Raw genomic sequence first — 20,746 nt, forward strand, 5'->3', positions numbered from 1 at the left:
CTGACATCATAAATTCTAAATTTATTTTAGTGTCAAGAAACACTTCAAACTTGCTCAAAATGGCTGACTGGATGGTTATCAATCGGTAGTAAATTGGGTGTGAAAAGTTGTTTTCTCTATGTAAAACAAGAAAATATAATTAAGTGAGACTAACCATTATATAAGGTTGACAAAACTTCACAATGGCTCCGACTGTTCAGACAGGAAGGAGAGACGACAGAGAAAAGCGTTCAAGAACAGGTGAAAAAAGGTAAAAGTTAAGAAATTAAGATTATGATTATGATTATGATTAGGTACTTTGGTAAAAAATTCAAATTGGATTGAGCTCAATGAAACCTATATCATTTTAAAGTGCTTTTCAACACGATTCTAATGATACCAAAATTGTGAAAATCAGATAAGCAGAAAAAAAGTTGTGTTAGTTTAAAGGCTGACAAATGGTCTTCTATTTGCCTTTGTTATTTACTGACGGACTTTGTGACCTGAAAATTGTTGCATTTCCGGTAGTAACCGCCATTTGGATTTCAAAACTGGTCTAAAATGACCGCTAAGATTTGAGTAAGGATTTTACTGGAACGAATTTCATGGATGCGGTATACAACTTTGCCCTGAATTTAATTTTATAAAAAAGTTAAGATGTTAAATAAACGTGCCAGCATGACATTTTGATTTACCAAGTTCTAATCTTTTAATTATCCAAAGCTAAATTATACCCTATTTTATCCATAATCAAAAGTTATACTAAATTGTCATTGATTTTATAATAAACTACACCAAACGATAGAGTAATTTCTCCTGAAGAAAATAAGACATAAATCATTAAAATCCATCCATAAACAAAAAATCTATGGAACTTTTTCTGAGACCCATCACTCAAAAGTCCAAAAAATCGGGTCACAGCCACTAGGCCATTTATCGGCTCCCTGCTGGAGGGCCAAATGGACGTTTACCAAAGTACCTATTATGATGAACTTACTTCTAGGCACTTTGTTGATAACTCCAGTCCAGTGGCCGCCGATAGGCTCACTGTAAGGTGAAACTCGTTTTTTGGAACTTTATTTTTTACCCTTTACTGTCTTGATCACCATGGCGTTATTTGTGAACCTATGTGACTAACTTTGGTATCATTATAAAGGGCACAAAACAAGCTTTCTAACGGTGTATTTCATTCTTAATTCTTGATTGTTGTATTTCTCAGAAAGCTTATGTAATAAAAATTTATAAATATTTGAATTATAAGAACTTTTTAAATTATGGATACATTTTAATTATACTTCATACATCGATAGACAATTAATTGAAGAATATCTCTGCCAAATTTCATCAACATTGAGACACTCGCTCATTATTTTATATTTTCCGCCATCAACCCCACTTTTTAGGACAAAAACCTCATATTTTTTTCCATTTTCATTTATCCTTAATTTTTTCCATACTTTTCATCCATGAAAATGATTTATATGAAAATAAAGCTTATTTTATGACCATTAAAATGATACCTAACACTTGCCATTTATTTTTTAATTGAAACAAAATTACTGAAAACAATAAGTGGGCCATGTTGACTGTAAAACTCAAAATTTCCCGATCGCCGCGAGATGCTGGTTTTGAGGCAGCAGTGAGATCACAGATTCTCTCTGTAAAATTGACAAAAAATTTCAATAGAAAAATATAAATAACTCAGGTCGTAGAGAAACAAATAAAGTATCAAATTTTATGTTTTTTCAAGTTCAAGTCCCATCCCCCTGACTGAGTCAAATCAAGATATTTTGAGATTGAAAATTTTATCAACGGTCCAAGAATATCAGTATCTAGAGAGGTGGACCTTTGGCCTACCAACCTCCGCTGAACGTCCAACTCGCCTTGAGCATGCATTCACGTAAAATATAAAGATTTTTTAAAAAAGCCTACCTCTGTTTCAAAAACTAGCATCTTTCAACTTTCTAAGAAACATTTTGATTTTTCAGAACTTTAGTTCGTTAAAAAATACCGGCCAATCTGACCCGTTGAGTCGAATGAAAACGAAATTTTGTTGTTTACACGGTTCAAAGGAAATGCTGTAAATAAGCTTTCATGAACTTCCTGTGTTGTTTTTACAGTGTCACGTGACCGTTTTGAGAAATTTGTCGTCTGCTACAAATAATTAGACCGGTAGGTGGTAGATATTTTCGTTGGAGCAGAGAAAAAGTGAGTATTATTTCTTGTACTTGTAGAGAGGCCTAGGGTCCAACAGCAGAATGAAAGAAAAAAGGCCTTTTTTATCCGCCACCACCACCACCTTGAAAGAGTGGAGGGGGGTGGGGGGTGCATGCAGACGAAAGGGAGACGTGTCGCTTGGTGACCTTGGTGACGTAGAGCATCTCAAGGATGCTGGCAGTTGCAGGTGTTCTTAACCCCTTAACAGCGAAGATAATTTTTTGCTTTCAGATAATAGTTTGCTTTTAGATAATAGTTTGCTTTTATCTTTATTATTGTTAACGGGGAATACAGCGTTTCCACCAAGAGAGCAGTCAGACTATCGCAACTCGGACTTCAATTGTCTATAATCGTTTTGCCGTTACTTGTCTTTTGATGATAGAAGATTTGGTGTTAGGTCAAAGATCGAATTTCGCCGCTAAAAGGTTGCATTGCTACTGGGTTTGCTCTCTCCCCCCCCCCCCCCACCTTTTTGACTAAATGCGTGACTAAATTGGCCAAAGAGAGAATCTATACTTTGGCATTAGACACACATAACCTGATGTCTTGGTTTTTAATCCTAGCCGAGTGAGAGAGAAAAAACAAAACAATCATACATGTATCTGCAATCAGCAAAACCTTTTCCTTTTACATTGAGATGGGAAGGGGAAGGGATAACACTATGATAAGAGAGAGAGAGAGAGAGAGAGAGAGAGAGAGAGAGAGAGAGAGAGAGAGAGAGAGAGAGAGAGAGAGAGAGAGAGAGAGAGAGAGGGGGGGGAATGGGAAAAGATGAAAGAAACAACGGGTTGCCTGATGACGTAGATCAAAGGAATGTTACAGCGGTATTCACGGAGCGTACTTCGTGAAATGTTAACCTTTTACAGTGACACTGATTTTTTTCTGCAGATTGCTTATGCGGAATAAATCATTTCCACCAAGAGAGCAGTAGTAAGAGTATATTTAGACTCGGGCTTCAATTAAACTATAAATCCCAAAGCTTGTCTTTTAATGAGAACATTAAGACTAAGATCTGGAGTTTGGGGAGTGTAAGATCGAATCTCAATATTAATGGTTGAAATTGTTTTGATTAAAAAAAAAACAAACTCACACACACACACACACACAAGCGCGCACGGTCACGACAGCGAGGACCATCTATTGCTTGTGTTGCAACGGTAGGCCAGTTTACGTGTACGTAGATCCTGAGGCTAGATGCCCCGTTACCGTGTACGTAGGCACTCCCAAAAAAAAAAAAAAGAAAGAGACACACACACACTCACACACATACACACACACACACAAACACACACAGTCTCGCATCCGCTACGAACTAATTTTGCGCACCAATTTTACTGTACTAAGGCACCAAATTGCATACCTATCTAGGGACACTTTTTTCCGTATCTTTTTCTCAAACTTTTTTAAAAACCTTTGTTTTGTTTGCACGGCACCAGACGTAGGTCACAGATTAACCCACACGATTTCGCGAGGAATGAATCATGAAAAAAAATTAGGATATAATTTCAAACACAACTTTTGCAATTCATCAAGGATTGTCCAGTACCGAAGGTTTTTGATAGAAAACAAATGCATCTTCAAATCTAAACTGCTTTTGACGGTAAGCGGTAAGTTTTTTATTTGTTTTTTCTGTCCAAACGAATGATTGTCCTGGTATGGAAGCTAAGTATTGGTAACCCCGGCGCAGCTCTCTAGTATTAGTATCAGTATCAGGAGTAAGAATAATAAGATTTTTATTATTTTCTGTACTGTTATGATTATTATTATTATTATGATTCAGCAGAGGTTCCTTGTCCTTGTTATAATTATAAGTATAATAAAATTAAGGCTCTTACTCAGTATATTTGTTATTGTTATACTTATATTATATGGAAATGTAATTCCTAGTGATACTGTATGGGTTTCGATTTAGTTTAGCAACGTGTACTTATAATAAGTATGCAGGCCTGAAGTCTGATACTGAATATTGTGACTGTGGTGACCTAAGCCTAAGTCCAAATTGACAAGGGCTTGCTGGTCAAGTTGATCAAATCCATAAATTATTATTTAATTGAGTTGGGTTATCATAGCTGCCATTACCATTATTAAAGGTAGCGTCAATTGCCAAGGACCTTGACAATTGTCAAATCGGCAATTGCCAAGGACCGTGTCCTTTCATCTTCTACTACCATGTGTACTTTTAACTGCCACGGAGTACATTTAGTGTCATGAAGTGATGTATTGCCACAGAGTGATGTTATTAATATTAATTAATACTCTCTTTTACTCTTCTTTCTCTCTCTCTCTCTCTCTCTCTCTCTCTCTCTCTCTCTCTCTCTCTCTCTCTCTCTCTCTCTCTCATATTTCCTCTTTTTGTCACGGACCTTGCCAGTTGGTAAATCGTCAACTATTTACTATTAACTGCCACGGATTGATCTTGTTGCACAAATGTTTTACATTAATTGTTCCTTATTAAGACGATGTGCAGTATATTTCCTTTGAAATAAAGGAAATCTTACTTTTCTTTTTTAATCTAGGGCTTGGCAGAAATTTGCCACTTCGTCATTCTGTTGGTTTTTTTGTTGTGTTTTTGCTGAATCCGAAATAAACAGTAATTTTTGTTTTGAATTTTAACTTGTCTTGGAATTCGTAAAAAGACATAAAAAGTAAAAACAAATGCCAACAAGTGTTGACTTGATCCTTTCCAAAACGATTGACAAGGAATGAGTGAATCGAAGAACGAAGTAGAAAGTGACGTGATTCGAGATTCGTATGCGCGCAAATGGAGGCTCGACTGAAATCACCACAAGAAGAGTTCCAATTTGACTCCTTGGCAGTTGATGAACTGTCAACTACCAAGGACTCACTCCTTGGCAATTGACACTTCCATTATTAAATTAGGCAGTTTATTTAAATGCACATGGGTTAGGGGGCATTCAAGTAGGCTTAGTGAGCAGTGGGAGTCAAATTGGGATGAGCCATGAGAAAGCTGTCTGGAAATTGTTGTTCACATTCAGGGGGGTTCAGTGGTTCATTAAAAGTAAAATTCACATAACTTTGTAATGAAGGAAATATCGCAGATATTTTGGTTTAATTTCTTTTTTTTTTTTTTTTTTTGTCTGCTTTGTGTGAATCCTTTCATTTTATTTGAATTTTTGATTTTGCCATTTTATGAAAATAATTTGCCAGGAGTAAATATATCTAGAACTCATTATGCAACATGTTTATATGTATGTGTCGTTTAAATTTTGACGCAAACACTTCTTTATTCTATGTGTTAAATCATAGAGGAAATGATTTGCAATTGTTTCAGTGAGATATTTAGGGATAAGAGACATATAGCAAATTCATAGTAAAATATGACTGGGGGTTGGTAGTTCTCCCCTACCATCTTCCTGACTATATTCACTTATAAAATTTTAATTATGCCTTTTCCGCCACGACATCATAGGATATCGTCGCCTAGGCATTCCACGAAGGAATATAGATAACTCATCAAACAAGATGTCTGATGTCAACAGGAATCACCCATGTTGTCCAAGTGAGCAAATCGGGGGTTAATAATCTTGCTCAAGGAAAAAAACGGAAGTGCCTGAAGCGGGGCTTGAACCCGTGTCCTTCCGGGTCACAGTGCAATGCCTTAACCACTCGGCCACTTCGCCTTCCGTATATATTCACTTATACGTCATTGAAATACTTGGTAACATGGTTGAGAAATGACTCAGGAATCCAGGTATTACAGCGGGCACATTGTTTTGCTTTTTTGTTTTTGAATGAAATTAGAGTGGTGAATTTTATAGCTGTTTTCCTGTATCTTATAGTGAAAGAATCCTCATATTTTTCTTGCTCTAAATCAATGAGGAAATATATCATGGAAAATAACATAACTTCTTTGACTTTGTATATATTGGATCTTTGCAATCAGATGATCAATATGCACAAACCTAATAATTTTTTAACGAAATCTTCTGTTTTAATCATGAATTCCAGATCTGACCTGGTATGCAGAGTGAAGTACAACAACACACTTCCCGATATCCCATTTGACCCCAAGTTCATCACTTATCCATTCGAAAGTAATAGGTATGACATTAGTTGCTCAAATAAATGATCTTCTTTGCAGATGACTGTCTTCTCTACAGACACCTCAAATCACCATCAGACCAAATGCAACTGCAATCAGAATTACAAAATCTCGAACAATGGGCAGACACCTGGGGCATGCGTTTCAATGAAACAAAATGTTATAAGATGGAAATGTCTCACAGCAAAACATCATTTAGATCTAATTACACATTGAACAATCACACAATGGAACAAGTTACAGAAAATCCATATTTAGGCATCATAATATAAGAAAACCTAAAATGGCAAGCACACATCAACAAAATAATAAATAAAGCAAATTCAGTGCTAGGGTTGATCAAAAAGAACATCAGACATTGCCATGCAAACCTAAAAGAAACCACCTACAAAACACTTGTAAGACCAATCTTAGACTATTGTACAGTTTGTGACCCACGCCTACAATTGAATATTAAAGCAATTGAAGCTGTCCAGCGCCGCGCTGTGAGATTTGTCTTCAATGACTACAGCCCCCATAGTAGCGTAACAGACATGATCACACAGCTTGGATGGACTCCCTTACAAGACAGAAGGAAAGAACAAGAACTAACTCTCATGTTCAAAATCACAAACAAAATGTTTGCCATCTCTCCAGAACAACTAGACATACAACGAAATTCACGCATTCAAAGAATAGCAGACTTTAAATTACTAAAACACCAATCTACAAACTTAAACATCTTCAAATATTCATTTGCACCCCACACTATCAAAGACTGGAACGCTCTTCCTGAAACATGTGTGAACTCTACAGATTTAGAAACATCTAGCGAAGATTATCAAAATTATTCAGCCTAAACACCAACAATGGCTGTCAACAAACTCTCTCCACCCTCAAATACAAATACTCAGAATTGAGTCGACTTCGAGTAACATTCAAATTCAGAATTATGAAGCTATCTATTAGTTGATTAAATATTGCCTATATTAATCAGTTTTCCATTTTAGAAATACTAGAATGGTTGGAAATGGGTATACACAATTTTTATGTTTTACAACCAGCCACAACAATTTGAAGTATCTTATAATTATAACCAGATTATACATCACATTCTTCTCATACTTGTGACTGTGCCATCATCCCCCTATACCCACTCTGAAAAACAAAAAACAAAAAAAACAAACACAAAAAAAGTGATTAAAAATGTTAAGTAGATCAACAAAACCATGTGTTCACTCCTACATCATATCATTATTTGTTTTAGGTTCTTCACATACAAACCAACATCTCTTGAGAGATCATTCAAGTATGATCTTCTAACAGAACATGATTTGGGAGTCACGATAGACCTTATCAACCCAAGCACATATAAGGTTGATCCCAATGGTAGGTTGCTTTTTAAAAAAAAAATTGTACTTTAGAGGCTTTAGTTGGAATATTGCTCACTCTGCTTTTTAATTGGTTAAAGTATGTAATTCAGATTCATTGATGCATTTTTCTCTTGTTTGTTGATATAGGCAAGTAATCAATAATAGTATATTTTTTGTCTAAGATAAGTTTTATTAATATTTGTTTTTTTTGTCTTTTTTTTTTTTTTTTGTTAGATATTATTTGCACATTTCTAAAACTTCATAAATTAACCTTTTTCACAAAAATTGAAATGAAATTGACCTTAGTAGTATTGATTATTAATTGTATATCGTAATATGGGTGATAATGAATTCTTGGATGCTTGTTTTGTTTTTAAAATTTAGCTATCAATTACATATCTTTTACAGCATACCCAGAGCCTGAAGATGAAAAACTTCTTGAGGAAGACTTAAATGCTCCTGGTGATTCACAAAGGTTTGTTATCTGTCAAAATGTCAGGATAACTATTTTAGTGATGTTTCCAGAGTTATGGAAATAATTAATCTTACTATGTTTCACCACGCCTGATTTTCCATCTGGTATAATGTGTAATCTTTTATTGTCACATATCATATGAAATGAAGTTATTCCTATCACCTTTTTCATTGGTGTCGTTTTCCATGGATGACAAAGTTTGCTTTTATGTATAATGAAAGTTTTGTAAAAAAAAATCTTAATTTGATTTTTTTTCCTTTGAATATTAAAAAATAAAATTTGTGATTTCTTTTCAGTAGGCCTTATCCTCCATTATTATCTTTTTAGTGCTTTTTATTTATAACTGCAGAGAAGAGTTTGTAATTACATATTTGCCATATTAACTCCTGTATTGCCAATTTCAACAAATGTTGAAACTATGTGAAAGGCCTTTGCCAACTTCGACAAGTGTCGAAAATGAAAATATAGTTGGAAAGACAGTGAATACGATAATGTATGAGACAGCAGTATTTTGAGAGTCATTTTCCTTTAACCATAAAGCTTTTGTAAGCCCATTCAGTTGTATTTAAGTTGCCATTCTTACATTTTGCTTCATTTTAAGCTTTTATTCAATATACTGCTATACAAATTGTCAAGATTGACTCATATGTTCAAAGCGATGATTCTGATTCAGATAAAGGTTATTAAGCTGACAGTGCTGATTCATGGTCTAGGAGGTACTGTGACGTTATGACTTATAACCCAGACAGTGGTAGAGCAAATATATAGCCAAAACCATCAACTTAAGAACAAGACAAGAGTAGGACCAGTAGAAAGATAGTAGGTGGGGGGGGGGGGGGGGGGATCGGTTGATAGGTTTCCCTCCAGTTCAGGCTGGTGCAATGAGACTAGCCCAGAAGAGAAGGGGAAAAGATAGAAAGAGGCTGGGCCTCACGTAATGACTATGATAGAGAAATTCTAATAATAAAGGAAAGGAAATCAAGTTTAACTACAACGATACATTTATTACAGAACCTAGTTTTACCTCTACATCACAAATGGGAATGACACAACTCTACTTATTCATCCATTCAGCTTGTCTTTTTCCTTCCATCCACGAATAAAGAACACCATGGCACAGATTAATAATAAAATAAAATTAAGATAAATACAAACGCTGCACACTCTATCGTGTCCAGTGAAGAAAACTCTCAGAACTTTCTCTCTCCCTCCTCATGCATCATTTTCAATGAGATGATTTACAGTTTTACAACACAAAGTCAACACCAAATACTACAAGAACGAAAATTTCACTTCATATTCATGATAAAACTCCACTGACTTACCTTCATACATAAATTATGATGTTTTTCAAAATATTTCATCTGAAACAGCTTATAAAATACAAACAAACCAAACCTTGACATTACCCTTTACTCTAAAGTCCAAGATAGCCGCCAAAGGTCCTGTGGCCTCATTTGCGTAATAAAATATATTTTCATAAATCACTAAAAAAAACAAAACATTCCATGAAAATTTCATGAAGCTTTCTTGTGTAGTTGAGGTGTTACAGTGTTTTGTTCTGTTACTAACCTATTTTCTTGTAAAACTTGAAGATAAGAAAAAGTCGCGCAGTAGACCCATGCATAGCTGTCAATATATAACAATAAAAAAGAAACAAAACAAAACAGTTACTCATTTGATATTGTGCTTTTAAAAAAATTGATTAGACAACCCTTTTCTTCCTAATCACAGATCACGGCATCATAATACAAATGTCTCATGGTTGAGAAAAACAGAATACATTTCAACAGAGTATAACAGATTTATTCAAAAGAATGATAAATCTGAAGCAAAGTGAGTATTCGTCGTCTTGCAATTTCGGAAGTTGATGTTGACATTTACGGAAAAGTTTGCTGTTTTTAAATGACTAATAAGTTTACTATGTTTATTCTATAATTCCATCAGTTGAGCACCTAACTTCTGTGTGAAAAATTACATTACTCTTGTTTTTAATGTCCCATATTCCACCTCATGTGGCACGGGCTAGCTGCAATAAAATTTCATCTTATGAAAAGTACTTTGTGGTAGACAAGCATACAATTTAAAAAGTAACTAGTACAACAGTATCTTTCAGCAGAACTACTTGAATTTTGATCTCATGTAGTACATTTAATTTTACATCGTTAAAGTTTCTTTCTCATAGCCTAGTACAAAAAGCATTCTCTTCCATTGAAGTTTATAACCAATTTTTTAATGAAGTGATAGCATTTCTTAAGTTTGATTTTTTTCCACAGGGTCGGATTCAAGATCAAACAAATTATGAAAGAGGATGATATATACAAAGACAGAGAAACTCAGATCAAGTCAATTAACGAAACATTTGACAAAGCTAAAATTCCAGTGAGTTATAAACATTTATAGTCTGAACAAAAAATTTAAACCTTAAAAGTGAGAAGACCATCTCCATTGTTTCTATCTCTTTTTTATTTTAGTGTGTATATACTAAATGAACTCTTTTTTTTCCTCTCTCAAATTTAACCACTACTTCAATGTAGTGTTTTTCCTTTATAAGCTCTTCCTCCTTCTTTCAGAACTTCAGTAATTTTACATTTTTGAATCCTCAGATTACAAAACACTTCAGCAAACCTGGAGTCATACCATTGCAAGTCATGGGAGTATTTCCAGATTTCGAGGTATGGCAATCATGTTAAGATCTATACAATAGAATCGGAACAGGGATGATTAATTGGGAACTTTGAGAAATTAATGCAAAACAGTGCAAATTTGATTCTCCTCCTTCCCCCAACATGAACACGTACTCACACACTTAACGTACTCTAAAATAATCTAGATAAATGTATGTGCAGACATGCTGCTTATACTCTTAAAAATAAAGTTCTAATAGATAGCTTTTTTTTTCCAATTTAGGTTGATTTTATTTTTCTCCAGATTAAGATTGGGAGGAAATTGTTTAATTTATCTCACAAATGTATCTGTGCCCACGTAATAGTATGCTCTCCATTTGGGACTTATAGGTTGATAGTATGTACTTCGGTCCTGCTTCTGTTTCCAGTTTTAATTGCTCCCATTACTTTTTCTTTATATTTCTATGATGCTTAAGAACACGGCTTACTTTAGATTAACTACAGAAAATAAACTCTAGAAACAAACAAACATGCCTTCAAATTCAGGTAAAAATATAAATTTGAATATAATTGCAAATGATTTTTAACAATTTTTAAAATTTTGAATTTTGGGTTTTATTGAAATAAGATGCAATTTTAAAATTTAATTAATTAATGAATTTTTGTTTTTTCGTCTATGGCACAATTATTCATATTATTTTGATTGATATTGATTGATATGAAAAAAAGTTATGACTACCTGGAGCCCACACGGATTGGAAAGCGACTCCTTCTTTTCTTTATACCCTTTCTTCTCCCCGTCCACTTCCTCTCTGTCCTTTCTCTCCCTCTCCCTCCCCTCTCTGTCTCTCTCTCTTTTCTCCTCTCTCTTATATCAATGCAAAGATGCAAATACTGTGACATTAATAGTGATTTTGTTGCCTTGATATTTTAAAAAACTACAAGACACTACTCATTGGCACGGCACTACTACTCATACAATAACTGTGATGTTTTTCAAAATATTGAGTTTGAAAAGCACACTTTTTTTAAAGGATCAGTAAAGTTACGCTTATAAAATCCAGGATGTCTGCCAAAAGTCATATGATCTCATTTGCATAATGTTGTTGATTTTCATAAATATCACTCAGCCATAAACATTCCTTGAACATGTCATGAAGCTATCATGTATACTTTAGGAGTTATGTTTTCCCATAAATATTATTTTTCTTGAAATTTACACGCAAAAGCTAGCTTGGCAAGGACCCTGCAGTTTACCCCAAAAAAATGGCTGCCAACGTTAGGGTTAATATTCATATAGATAGTTAAGTAAGGACATGCATACTTTTTGAGAGAGATGAATGCTTTTAACTCTTATGATTGCGTCTGGGGATTTCTGATATCGCCTTGGTGAGTGGAGATGTCACTTTTGTTGTGTCTTCAACCCCCTCTATCTGTTTTCCCTTTCCATGTTGCCTTTGTCTTTGTTCTTGATAAGAAGTAGTAGTAGTAGTAATAATAGCATATGGCTACATCTCCACACAGGAAGTCTCCAGCCAGTCTTTAAATTCGTCACCACAGTTGAGGGCAGCCTCAAAACCTACCGCCAATCTCATCACAGGACAGTTTACGATTATGTAGTCTGCTGTCTCTGGCATTCCCTGACAGTGGGGACAGTCGGCTGACTCCCTCAGGCCTCATTGATGCATATTTGCAGCAGTCCTGCCATGGCCTGTCACTAGTCGGTTTGATGCGACCCACTGTTTTCAATTTCCATTCCTTAAGCCTGGCATAAGTTCTGTTGGGTCTTTGTTTACCCCACCTCCCTTGAGCATGGTATTTGTCCAATATTACCTCCAGACTTCCCCAATGTCGGAAGTTTTTTCAAGTTCTGAACGGTAAAAGGGCTTTCTGGATTTGAGTCATGATGTTCTGGGAGCTTCATTTGTGATAGTTTTTAAAGGGTAATTAGAGTTCTTGAGTGAGATTGTTTTTTGTTTTTTTTTTCCTGGTCCCAGCAGAAATCCTTAGCAGAGAGTCAAATGTATAATTCCTTTTTTTATTTTAGAGGTGATTTAGGTGTATTCAAAAAAATCTGCCTTGTCTGTCAGTGTATCATTCCTCGTTTTTTTTCAGCCATTGTTTGAAAACATTTTATGGCTTTTAAAACAATGCCAGATATAATTAATTTTTGCACCTTATGTCCATAGCTATGGAAACATCCGTTTGCTCAAGTCTTGTTTGATTCAGACCCTGCACCCAAAGGCTACTCAGCCCCTGTACAAATGGAAGAGATGTCTCAGGCTATGATCAGGTAGAATCTTTGATGTAGACTATTGTTTTTTAATAATATTAATATTAGTAATAACAATACTATTGATGATGATAAATGATCTATTGATGATAATTATTATTAGTTTTTATTATTTTCCTCATTTTCCTCATCATCACCATCATCATTATCATCATCATCGAATCATTACAACCTTCCCCTTGCATATTTATATTACAAAGTGTAATGATTTTAATTTTGAATGATGCTCTCATTTTATCTAATAAAAGTATTTTCAGTCCGTATATAAGTATTGATTAAATTTATTTTTTTTAAATTTTTTGTTTGGAAAGATTACTGTGTTGATTATAAATTTGAAATAAATTTAAATTATTCCAGAGGAGCTGTAGATGAGAGTGGAGACCAGTTTGTGGCATATTTCCTCCCCACAGACGACACTTTGGGCAAGAGGAAGAGAGACTTTACCAATGAAAAGGACTATGAGGAAGATGATACGTATGTATTCAAACCAATAGTTATTCTGCTACTTTCGATGTATAGGGTAGGTCGACCGAAATCCATATGCTTTAGAATGTGTCATATAAATTATTTTCATGTGTTTACATAATAGTCTTTTTCACGGAGAATTGAATTTTTTATAATCAGAAGTCCTTCATATAAAAATCAATATTCATACCATTCATTGTGAACTGTATTTCGAAATATTGTCTTAAATGAAGCTAATCAATCGTGTTGAAATTTGGGTCCTTTTCCAAGTTGAAACCAAGTAGTCCACCACGATTTGTCATACAATCTTTTAATTTGCACCACTATAATAAATCGATTCTGTAAAAATATTTTCCTCTATCACTCATGTACAATTTTGATTTTATTGATAACGCGAGATGTTAAGTTTGTCATTTACATAAAAGTTTTGTCAGTAAAATAAATATAAAAAGCTTTTTAAGCGTATTTTTCTCTCTCGTATGGATTTGGGGCATGCCACTTTATCCCATGCCCCAAAACTGTACATGCCTTGCCCCAAATCTGACTGTTAAACGAAGTATCCAAAAGATCACATTAATTTCAAACTCAGCATTTATACAGCGCACATCCACAAAAAGTGATTCTAAAATCAACACTGGGTTCAAAACCAATAGTAATACAGTTTCAATACGTATCAATAACCATTACTATCATGCCTTTTGTGTTATATTAATCTATCTGTCATTTGATAAAGGGGAAACCCTAAATATCCACACCATTTGTCTTTTTACATAAATGAAGTTGGGATTCTACCACATCATTCTCATATAAACTTTATTTTGAAGATATATTTGGCTATATGTCTATAATTTTAATACTTTGGGCGTGGAGGTTGGTTATCTATTTTCTTTTTTTTTTAGCTAGGTTAACCGATAATACCTCACATATATTTACATCAAACCAATCAAAAGATGTGTGTCAAATAATTGAGTTTCTCTGACAGTGGAGAGTTTAGTTGAACCAATATGCAGTTAGAGCTGATAGAATTTGAGGTATGGAAAAAGTGTACGGATTTGGGGCAACCCACCCTATGTCATGCATATTATTTGAAAGTCAATAAGGTGTTCAAAATTTCATGCTCTAATTTATTCATTTTGATAAATTTCAAGAGTAAAGTGGTCATTTTTTATTTTAACTGTAGCAATCAACATTGTTCATAATATCTTGAAAATGGCTTCCTTTTTTGTTTTGTTTTGGATATCATTGTATAAAACTGACATTTTCAGTCATTTCATGTAATTTGGCTATGTGGTCTTGTGGTATGACACTCGCTTTTCGGATCGGAAGGTCCTGGGTTCAAGCCTCGCTCGGCGCATAATTGAGTCCTTGGAAAAGGCTCTTTACTCACATTCTCTCACCGTACTCAGGTGTAAAATGAGTACCTGGCTGTTAATAGCGTTGTCTCTGTCGGAAAAAAAAATTAATAACGCCTAATGGGTGTCATATCTCGTCCTACATGTTAAGTGTTGCTGTTGGTCAGGGGCCCCTTGTAAAGCGCTTTGAGCACATTTAGTGGATATTGTGCTATATATGAGCTCAACTTTTTTTTTTTTTTAATTGAAATTTGACAATAATCCATAAATGGTGTTGATTTTACTTTCAGCTATGAGTATTTACTGGCACGCGAATACAACTGGAATGTGAAGAACAAACTATCCAAGGGTTATGAAGAGACTTACTTTTTTATCATGCGCGAAGATGGAGTATTTTATAATGAACTGGAAACACGGTAAGTGATTTTCATAAATACAAATACACAATACAGTACATCAACAGAAATAATATATTTACTAGATGGTGAGTGGAATTCTCCTTAATAATAATAATAATAATAATAATAAGGTCGCTCCAACACAGAACCCACTCCACAGAAACTGGGGAGCAGACTCTTAGATCATGATCAGTGCAGCTGGGCCCCTTAGCTGAGAGCGAAACAGTCAAGTGTATGTTATTAATTCGATTCAATTCGAGCAGCTTGATTCTAAACAAAGAAAATTGATACTTTTTATTCTTCGTGCTCGCTAGATCTTTTTCACATGTCATGTGATTAGAATGTATAATGATCATATTTATAATGTTTTTCTCATCTGGATTCACTTTTATGCTCATCGGAGAAGTATTTCATAAGGGCGTCCGCCATTGTTCTGATAGTTTAGAATCAGTTACTTAGTATGTGTCTTTACGAAGGAAGTGACGTCACGACTGTTGAAGCCTATTTGAGAGATTATATTTTTTCCCTTATAAATCATCTCTGGGTTATGCAGTTTTATTTTTTTTATTTTTTTATTGCAGTATAGTATTCTGTAAGCATTTGAGTACTCTTCATAGTGGGATATTGTACTTTTGTCTAGATTGGACTTTTTAGGTGATCTCAAACTGAGTATCTGGGTGGGGTTCCTGATCTCCCATAGTGGGCAGGGAGGTCACTTACTGTGTATTCTATACCCCTGTAAATCTGTTTTCCAACTTGCTTTTTGTCATTGTCTTGGAATAAGGTTACTTGGGTTAATCTTTTCCCTTGTCGGAGTCTTGGCTGAGATGGAAACAGTCAAATGTATAGTTATAGTTTTGCGAGATGATATTTTTCCCCCTTGTAAATCATCTCTCTGTTATTGTATAATGTAAGCATTTGAGAGTGTTCCTCTAAGTGGTATCCTGTGCTTGTGGCTGGATGAGACTTTTAGGTGATCTCAAACTCTGCACAATGATAGTATGCTCTTGAAATCTAAATCTTTTCACTATTTGTACCGTTCCACTTTGTCTTACTTTTTTTGTGTGTGCTTTTAATTGTAAATCTAAAATTTTTGTACTCTCCCATTTTCTACCTTTTTACTGGCGCTGAAATGGCCTAAATGTTTTGCAAAACCCTTAAAAACAAAACCCCCAAAAAAGAAAATCAAATGGAGCACAATGATAGTTTGCTCTTGGAATCTACTTGAACCAGTCCCCTTTGTCTTCCTTTTTTTGGGATGATTTTAATTGTAAATCTAGATATATTTTTTTTACTACTCCCATCTTCCTTTTTAGTGTCGCGGAAATGACCTCAAAGTGTTGTAAGTTGTAAGCGCTGTATAACTCATAAAAACCAAAACAACGATTGCTTCTGGTTCTACTTATTTTCCCTCTCCAAAAAAATTCCCTTTATCCAACTTTTTTAAAGTGGGTGTAAGTGATCAACTATCATTTTGACACAACCATCTAGGACTTATCTAGTAGCTGCAGAAACCACCTTTAGTTGTCACTACCACTATAAAGCCTCTGAAAACAAACTAGATCATCTTTTTGGTCTTTGCTGGATTTTTAAAGATTATTTGACTTTTGTTTTTTCCAAATTTTTTTTCCCTCTAAATTTGTGTTTTACAAGGTATGTTGCTGTGATTGATAAAGGCTTAGAGGTGCTTTTGTATGGAAAGCACTATACACATTATTATTATTATTATCATTATTACATAAAATTGTGTTCTCCCCAGAGTGCGATTGAGCAAGCGCAGGAAAAATGCTTCTAGTGCACAAGTAAAATCCCGCCTTATTGTGAAACACAGAGAATTGGCAGACAAGGAACTTGCTGCCCAGGTGCTTTTTTTTTTTTAACCTACTATAAATACATGAATGTTTCGTACAGTAAGCTGCATTACAAATAATAAAGCCATTACCACTGTAAACACAAGAAATTAAAAATTATATATTTTACAAATTACATTTAATTAAAAGTTTCCCATTCTGCTCTTCATTGAAGACCATAATAATTCATATGATTTTCTTCACTTCTTTTGACAGCATAAAACGAGCATAATATATGCAAAATGTGTTTTCTTTCATTCATGACAAACAAGATGCATGCAGTCTTGGGGAATATGGGGAAGTAGTAGTAGTCCTTAAGGCCATACGGAGCCTGAGTTTTTCCCAATTTCTGTAGCGTTTAACAGCATTAATTGCTACCCTTAGGATAGGGTTTGTCTATCCCAAAGTATTTTCTGTCAGATCTAACAGACCCAGGTCTTGACTGCACCAAGGAATTTCATTAGTTCCTTTTGATTGTGCACTGAGTGAGTACTCTGTCAACTTAACTTCCAAGACCCCAAATGGGATAGTGAGTAAGGGGGAAAAGCAAAGAAAGCCACATGAAATGGCAATCATCTTCAGGCTGAGGTGAAAAAGTTCAGTATGTATACATGAACTACCCATTCTACTCACTTGGCTGAGGCAAAAAGAAAAGCTCAGTTCCATTCCATTTCTGTAGATAGTAAATGATACATTTATATATCTCTCTTATGCCTATTTGGGCTTTTATTTAAAGCTAGGCAATGGATGCTGTCTTGTTTTTCGCAGATTCCTGTCAGTGCCAATTTTTCCAGCCTCTTTTCTCCATGTCCAAGCATCTGATTTTCATCCTCTTCTTTTTCTTTTTTCTTTTACTGTTTTTTTTATTGAGAAAATTAAAGACTGGCTTTTTTTCTAAGATAAGATATGAAATGAGTAAAAAATAGATTGTCTTTTCGAACTGCATTTTTTTGATGACTTGAATATAAATGATTAATTTATAACATTTTGTTGTATTTTTCAGGAGGGTCGCTTGCAAATGCTTGAGCCACCAGGTGAAGAGGAGGAGGAAGAGGAAGAACAGATGCCAGATCTCACTGCTGAAGGTAATGTCTTTAATACTTTAATATTTTTCTTAGATATCTCTATTCCAGGCTCCATTTCGGGATTGACTTCTGTTCTCTTTTATTTTCTTAAAAACTTTTAGCTATTTTTTTCTCTGTTCTTTTGATCAATTTTATTGAGAGAGGATAAATGATATTTAATGAGATTTTTTTTACCCTTTCTTTATACAATTCGTCAATGTTATAAATCTTTATCCACCATTCGAGTTTATGGAATAGGTGTCCTTTTTTCTCTCTCTTCCTTACTATATATGAGAATTTAAAAATCTCATTAGGAAACTATCTCTGCAATTTTATAGATAATGTCACAAATCCCATCAAGAGAAACCTGCGAGAAGACAAATTTAATCACTTTTACAGGAACACTAGTGCTAATTTGTGTGGTATCCCTAGGGTCCATTCTGTTATTTAATAACAACGACCTTGTGGATAACATCTCACTCGAGTCGCAATTCAAACCATTTGCTCAAGACAGTTTATTATTTAGATAAATGAATCACCAAAATGACAACAATCAGCTTCAACAAGGCCTGGATTCTTTGTTGAACTGGACAAAAACGAGCAAATGTAATGTTAGTTCATCCAGTCAGCTGTTATGTTAATTTCAAGAAAAAAGACCTTTATCAGGAATAAATCTGTATTTTAAGCCACTATGTGGACAACATTCTTTGCCTAGGTGTACAACTCAATAAAACTAACCGTTGGCAGCCGCATTGACAAAGTCATAGCAAAAGCTTGAATTCCTTGGGTCTAACCTGCATTTCTGTCCTAGAAAATTCAAAGCACAGGCAGACCTGTAAATCCTCCGTCTATGATCGGAATGCTGATCCACTTGTATTGTTCAGTCATTCTTCTTCAGTCCTGTAACAATTTTATTTTGACAATGACATAGTTGTTATAGTTGTATTACAATAAATGAAATTGAATTTGTATGAAGTCGGTCAATGTACCAGAAAAGGTCTTTTTTTGACATTTTTTAAAGATTGGCTTTTGATTGTCTGACTCACTCTTGACATTTCCTTTGAAATCTATATATCGTTTGCCTATATTTGAAAGTGGGGGTCCTGATCTTTCAGTTCATAGAGCTCCGAGCAGTGATTGGGTAGCTGGATTTGTTAGTTATGGAGGAAAGTATTTTGCGAAAGTTTGTGTCCTATCCAAACAGTAACAAGCAATTGCTATTGTCCTACTATAATTTCAAAGTGTCATAAGATTTTGTCGACTTTTCTGCTGACCTAAAAGCTATTGAGAGATGTGTAAAATGGAATTTTGAGTTTGGAAAAAGTATTCTGTTTTTCATCATTTATAGGTCTGTCATCATCATCATCATCATATTATTATTATTATTATTATTATTATTATTATTATTATTATTATTATTATTATTATTATTATTATTATTATTATTTTATCGATTCTAGTCTTGAACTTTTCCTGTTGGTATGGTGTCAATCAATTTTTCATTTTTATTTTAAAATTTCTTTAACAGTTGCTAATGGTGAAGGAGACGAAGGAAACAAAAGTGGAGAGGAAGAAAGTGATGGTGAAATACAGCCAAGGCGTAGAAAGATTGAGAGTGATGATGAAAACGAGGACAAAGCAAGTGTACGATCTGGATCAGGATCAGAGAAAAGTCGGAGCAGAAGTCGAAGTGCAAGTCGTAGTCGCAGTAGAAGTAGGAGTGCTAGTGGGAGCAGAAGTAGGAGCAGAAGCAGAAGCAAAAGTCGCAGCAAGAGCAGAAGTGTCGGTAGAAGTCGAAGCAGAAGCCGCAGTGGAAGTAAGAGTGTCAGTCGCAGTCGTAGTCGCAGTCGTAGTAGATCCAGAAGTCGCAGTGGAAGTAAAAGTGTTAGTCGTAGTCGTAGCAGAAGCCGCAGCAAGTCCGCAAGTCGTTCCAGAAGTCGTAGTGCTAGCCGCAGTAGAAGCAGAAGTAGAAGTGCAAGTGCCAGCAGTAGAAGTCGCAGCAGAAGTAAAACTCCAAGTGAGAGAGGTGAAAGTGAGAGTGAAGCAGAGGATGATAAAGGAAGGAAAGATGAGGAGGAGATCTTTGGAGCGGCAAGTAGCTCTGATGAAAGTGATTAAATTTTGTACAGACAGGCTGAACTCATTGCATTCATTTAAAGAAATTTTAATAATTATTTTCAAATATCTTTGCCTGCAGTTAAAATCACAACTGAATAATGTTAATCATAACTGGCTTATATTTTTTATGGGCTATGAAGTTGCAAGGATGTTTAACGAAAAAAATCTGCAATGTCATTAAAAAAAAACTTTGCCTTTGAAGTCCAATAAGCTGTCATTTGGCAAGTCAATTTTTTTTTTTTATTGTTAATAAATGACATGTAAATAAACTATCTTATGTTTTGTTTTTCTTTCAAATTTTATTTTTTTAAACTCTTAATTACTTGATAGTTTGGCCTTCAAGTAACAAATGTAAGGTAGTACTGTCCTTTCTTATTGTTCCTTTTAGTAATGGTCTTAATGGTGTTATCTTGTGCCTGTAAATCTACAGTTGATCTGGTCTGCTGCGCTTTCATTTACATTTTGAAAGTGAATACTAAGCTATTAAAAGTAG

At 34.6% G+C, this 20,746-nt stretch overlaps 1 protein-coding gene across 1 annotated transcript; it reads left to right on the forward strand.

Annotated features, from left to right (window-relative positions):
- The first annotated feature begins 31 nt into the window (after window positions 1–31).
- Window positions 32–20,522, forward strand: LOC144962885 (RNA polymerase II-associated factor 1 homolog). The gene is made up of 13 exons (XM_078896250.1): window positions 32–250; window positions 6,166–6,258; window positions 7,506–7,627; window positions 8,020–8,086; window positions 9,821–9,922; window positions 10,363–10,468; window positions 10,693–10,761; window positions 12,903–13,006; window positions 13,364–13,480; window positions 15,114–15,239; window positions 16,981–17,083; window positions 18,075–18,156; window positions 19,664–20,522. Exons 1-13 carry the CDS (start codon window positions 183–185, stop codon window positions 20,251–20,253), a joined length of 1,749 nt encoding a protein of 582 aa, XP_078752376.1. The 5' UTR covers window positions 32–182; the 3' UTR covers window positions 20,254–20,522.
- Window positions 20,523–20,746: the final 224 nt, after the last annotated feature.

The sequence above is a fragment of the Berghia stephanieae genome, chromosome 1 (assembly GCF_034508935.2).
Source record: "Berghia stephanieae isolate SIO BIC M18660-M18661 chromosome 1, UCSD_Bste_1.3, whole genome shotgun sequence".
Classification (NCBI taxonomy): Eukaryota; Metazoa; Mollusca; class Gastropoda; order Nudibranchia; family Aeolidiidae; genus Berghia; species Berghia stephanieae.